Source organism: Kryptolebias marmoratus, linkage group LG18 (assembly GCF_001649575.2).
Source record: "Kryptolebias marmoratus isolate JLee-2015 linkage group LG18, ASM164957v2, whole genome shotgun sequence".
NCBI classification, from domain to species: Eukaryota; Metazoa; Chordata; class Actinopteri; order Cyprinodontiformes; family Rivulidae; genus Kryptolebias; species Kryptolebias marmoratus.
Window position 1 is genome coordinate 16,284,345 of NC_051447.1, and position 5,059 is coordinate 16,289,403.

General features: G+C 44.4%; 1 protein-coding gene across 7 annotated transcripts in view; it reads left to right on the forward strand.

Annotated features, from left to right (window-relative positions):
- The window catches only part of il17rel (interleukin 17 receptor E-like), a 23,941-nt gene that overhangs the window by 12,328 nt on the left and 6,554 nt on the right, over nucleotides 1-5,059 (forward strand). For all 7 annotated transcript variants that reach the window (XM_025007750.2, XM_037981370.1, XM_025007748.2 and 4 more), the window contains 7 exons: nucleotides 1,254-1,393; nucleotides 1,774-1,845; nucleotides 1,926-1,980; nucleotides 2,074-2,237; nucleotides 2,850-2,894; nucleotides 3,971-4,025; nucleotides 4,191-4,336. In XM_025007750.2, coding sequence (XP_024863518.1) covers nucleotides 1,254-1,393; nucleotides 1,774-1,845; nucleotides 1,926-1,980; nucleotides 2,074-2,237; nucleotides 2,850-2,894; nucleotides 3,971-4,025; nucleotides 4,191-4,336 — 677 coding nt within the window. The remainder of the gene's footprint in view (nucleotides 1-1,253; nucleotides 1,394-1,773; nucleotides 1,846-1,925; nucleotides 1,981-2,073; nucleotides 2,238-2,849; nucleotides 2,895-3,970; nucleotides 4,026-4,190; nucleotides 4,337-5,059) is intronic.

Below are 5,059 nucleotides of genomic sequence, written 5' to 3' on the forward strand. Positions count from 1 at the left end.
CCCCCCCCCCCGACATAAATAACAGGCTTAGACTTTGCTGTTGCTCACCAAAAAACAAAACATTTTAAAGAGTAAGGCAAACAAAACCAGCTGCCGTGGTCATTCCCGTATGCAAAGTCTTCTGGATTTGTTTTCTGTCGGGTGGGTTGCAGTTCGGCTTTCATCGGAAAATTGGCACGGTTTTACTGTTGTGACAGAGGTGGGGGACCTAAAGACTTCTAGGCGTTGGAGGGGGGGAGAAAAAGGCCAAACCGTTAAACAAAACGAATCTAAAAGCTTTGCAGATGGCATGCCTATAGACTCAAAACACCAAACGGAGGACGCAAGACAGAACTTGACTCGGCTCGAATAGTTTTACGAGTTAAAAACCGATAGAGAAAGTGTGACTGATGACAAACGGCGAAGGACAGAGAACCACGCTGAATCTATTCAGAGGAAGTGTGACTAAAACACAAAGCAGCTGAGTAACAGACTGTAAATAAATAAAAAAAAAAGGGTCTTGAACAAAAGATTGGGTGCAGGACTAACAAACCAGGAAACAAGAATACATAATAAGTCTTTTTTTTATTAATTAATCATTTACGAGGGTAACACTGGAGCTTACAAATGATGTTAGATCTTAAAACTTTATGAAATACAATATAATGGATCGGTGATACATCGTATTACTAGCTGTTTTTTTACTCCAGCGTTTATATCTGCTGAGAGTTTTTATTTTATTTATCTTTTTTTGCCTCGATCAGACCTGATGCTCGATGAGAATCCATTAACAAGAACTCAGTTCAAAATGTGTGAGCCTAAACTGCCACCAGGAAAAAACAGAAATCAAAATGTCACGCTATAAAAGTGTTTTCTATCAGTTTTATTTTGTGTGTGCTGGTGTGAGCTTGGTCACCCCGGACAGCTGAAACGTTCATAAAGCTTGTTTTTACTAATATGAGCTCAGTTCCTGTTTGTGCTAGTGTGACCTCAGTTTACTTATGTAAGTTTTTTTCTTTTTTTTAAATTTCACAAATACCTGAAGGGGCGAGCCCGTGCTATCAATCGGATAAACGCGCCCCACCCTGCTGAAGTTTTGGGTGGAGTCTAATAAATGTTTTTTTTCCCGCTCTCGTAAACCGGCCGCTTTGAACAGAACTATGAAGCGGCGATTAAAATGACATCGTCGTCGTATCTGTGATGTTTCGATGAAATGGGGCGCAGTTTTGTTTTTTAATGCCTGCGCCTTCTTCCGATTGTCCGGTTTCTTGCAGCTGGAAGGCTGGCGTACGGCGTGGACGCCAAGAGGAAGGAGCTGAAGGTGGACGTGTCAGACATGCTCGAAGATCAAGACTACCACCTCCGCCTGTGCCTGAAGGACTTCATCTGCACGGGCACGGGAGTCCATACTGTGGTTAGACGCTGTTTGATACAACTCATGTCTAATCGGAGCCAAATCTCTCCAAAGGAAAGCTAAGATTTAGGTCATTTAGGAGACTAAATCACTTGACGATCATTGCCTTTATATAGTGCGTGTTCTGCTTCTTTGGTGTTGGCTGGTGTCCTCCTACTGTGCCACACCTTCTCTTAAAATAGTGATGAAGCATTTTAAGAAATACTAATTTTAGAATGCCCTCATTAAATGAACACACTGCCGTCTGCTTCTCTCTCCTGCTGACTCACTCTAACTGTATGAGGAAAAGTGAACGGCGAGCTTTAACTAGCTGACTAATTAAAGAGCGTTAGCTGGGATGTGTGAGCCCAAGATGAACACATTTCTGCTTTTCGTTTCAGATAAAAAAGGAGCAAGCCGTTAAGAGCGCCGTTCTTCCGTACTCCCGCCTTTTGCCCTGCCTTTGCATCGAGGTACGGTTCTTATGAGCAGTTCTTCTTTACGATCCGTCTGTCAATCGAGGCTTTCACGCTCACAAGGAAATTCTTTCTAGGGTTGGTCGGCTGTGACAGACGCCCCCAGAGTCCAGTTCTGCCCTTTCAAAGACCGTGAGTAAACGGAAATTAAAGTTGCGTAATTGTCTGCAGTTTTAAAAAACTGATACCGTATCTTAAAAAGGTTGTGGTTTTCCTTCCCAACAGGTCAGGAGGAGCTGTGGTCTGGGATCGCGTTCGACCCGCTGGAGGAGACGTTGATATGGGAGCCGGAATGTCCCATTACCGCTGCGGTCGGGCTGTGTGAGAAAAGAGAGGATGGGAGCTGCCTGGATCTGCCTCACTCGTCGCAGAACGTCAGCAGAGGAAAGGTACGAACCTTTTCACCACTGGAAGGGAGCAGGACTCAGATTAGACACGGCTCCTTACAGATTACCTGCCGGTGCCACTTTATCTCCAGGCGGCTCATGTTAGGGATTAAGAAAACCCGTATCCCGTGGTTCTACGGGTGGAAAATATTTAGTTTCACTTACGTAAATCCAGTTTATAACATCAGGGCAAACATAATACAAGGCCAACCACTTCCTTCTCGCATGCCTCGCACCGCAAATGTCAAATGACGTCAAACCTAAACTCTCGCTTTGCTCTTCGCCGAAAAAGTGGCTCATAGTTTATTCAAACCTCCTGCTTCACTCCGTCTCATAAACTCAGTGGTCCAGAAGTAAACCCGAACTTGTGTGTATTCAAACAAGTGAAGCAGGGATAAGTAATCGTCGCTGGCTTCCAGCCCAGGGTTTGTCACTTGAGAAGGGAATTCTCTGTTGGTGTAAAAATAGCCTGTGATGCAGGTGATCTTCCACTGAAAATCTGAACAAAAACGGATCATTTTATCACCGTTTGTTAGATCAGTTACAACAAGAATCAATAGAACATCCTGGTTTGTGTGTAATGAGTCTCGTCTTTCTGTTGTCCACGTCTTTCAGGTGATTTTTGCCGCAGTCGATCCACACCCTCAGCTGTGCATGAAGGTAAGAATCATTCCTCGCCGTCAGGGGTTAAAAACAACAGCGATAAATTACGCTGCCAGAATCACCAGAAAAATCTAAATGCAGAATACGTGATCCCTGACAGACGTGCTGGCGCTCAGAGAAGCTACTGCTGCACCAGATTTCTGCTTAATATCTGTAAAATTTGTTTTTTGTTTCGGCTAACGTCAATTAGCGGCGGTTGCCATCTTGAATTGGGTTGATCCACCCAATGATTACCATTTGAGGTTTCATTAAAATCCATCCAGCGGTTCATGACATTTTGCTAAAGCTACAGACAAAAACATAATGATGTACATAACAGTAAAACAATCAAATGGTGCCGAATTATTGTCTTTGCGCTTTAAGCTAAAAGCTAGCTAACATAGCTGTTAATGCTAGCCTAGCTCTGTGACGGAAAGCAAAACCTGAGCTGGCATTTCTGCTTCATTTCAATTAATGTATTATATCATTTAAAGTGGTTATAAGTCATGTGTTGGCTAATTCGTTTTGCAGGATTCAGTCGTGGGAGTAATTATCTGTGAGCTCACTGTTCATATTCCGTAATCCACTCAACTATTTCCTGCGTGAGTAGGGTTTTGGGGTGACATTCTTCTGGAAAATGAGAGTATCGGGAATTTATTGGAGAAAAAAGGTCAACACACGTTAACCATTATTTATAATGTGGTGGTTTTACTGGACCGCGGGACTGGGGAGGATGTAAAGCTTCCAGTTCACCAAATTATCAAACCGTCTTATTCCCAACTGTAATCTTCGGCCAGGAGCTCTGTCATATTTAAAGAAAGAGGCTGAGAATAAAAGCAGATCGGCCTTCGAGCTGCAGAAAGCAGCGAGTATGGAGATTTAATTACAGTGCCTCCTTATGGACGTTTCAGGACATAAAAGCCAAGTTTTGTGTGTTACTCTGCAGCATTTGAGTGATTTATTTGATTTTTTGTGTGTTCAGTGACGCACCGAATGGTTTGTCTCGTGCACAACATCATTGTTGCGTTATTGCATGTTTTAAAAACCTGCTGCATAAAACACAGTTTATATAAACGTGTGTATTCTTTCATCAGTTTTCTGTAGAATCCCAGTCGTGGATCCGGTGTCCCTTTGCAGACAGGCTCAAAGGTGAGGCGTCTTCCTCGTGTTTTTGTGTTAATAAAAACAGACAAGTCTACATTACGGTGATTTTAAAACCCCCTTCAGACGGAGTGAATTACACCATAAAGATAAGAGACCTTGTTATGTAATTTAATGTGCTGCTGCTCATGATAAACATGTAATGTTTTCCAGTCTGGAACGTGGTTCTGACGAGGCAACAGGGACACGACGAGCTGCAGTTGCTGTCGCAGACCAAAGCAACGTTTTCCCTCGGGCTGTGCGTGAAATCTGCAGGGTCTTCAGAGTGCCGGACCACCAAAACGCACATGGTGCACGCAGTAGGTATCAGGCACCCGGCATGGAGTCATCTAAAGGAGATTAATGACAGTTTTCAAATTCAGGGGAAGAGCTGAATGTAAATGAGTTGTTATTTAGAGCGTGCTCTATTAGGGAACACGCAACAAGGAAGTGTTTGGTTTGGTTTGTTTTCCCTTTGTTGCTATAGGAAACAAAGCTTTGCATATATTGTTGCTGTTATCATAAAAAGAAAATAAGCAATAAAAGGAGATTACACTTCCAGAATTATGTTATGATGTATTTCTGCCAAAAATAATATGACCCGCTCGGCCGTTGCAGGAAGCCGTTCCGCTGTGATTTTGTTCCATCAAAGTGTAACGTGTTATCAGACAGCCGTCTTTCTTCTGAGCAGTCACGGCTGATTTAACCATATTTAGGTGAACGGAAGCCAAGGAAATGTGAAAATGAGCTCTGAATGACTGCGCCGAATATTACTGACGGAGCTGAAACTGAGTGTCCGGGAGGGGCGGAGGAGTGTCCGCGAGGGGCGGCATAGCATCTAAAAGTAGCAGGAGTGTCCACGAGGGACGTAAGAGTGTCCGCGAGGGACGTAAGAGTGTCCGCGAGGGACGTAAGAGTGTCCGCGAGGGACGTAAGAGTGTCCGCGAGGGACGGAGGAGTGTCCGCGAGGGGCGGAGGAGTGTCCGCGAGGGGCGGAGGAGTGTCCGCGAGGGGCGGAGGAGTGTCCGCGAGGGGCGGCAGAG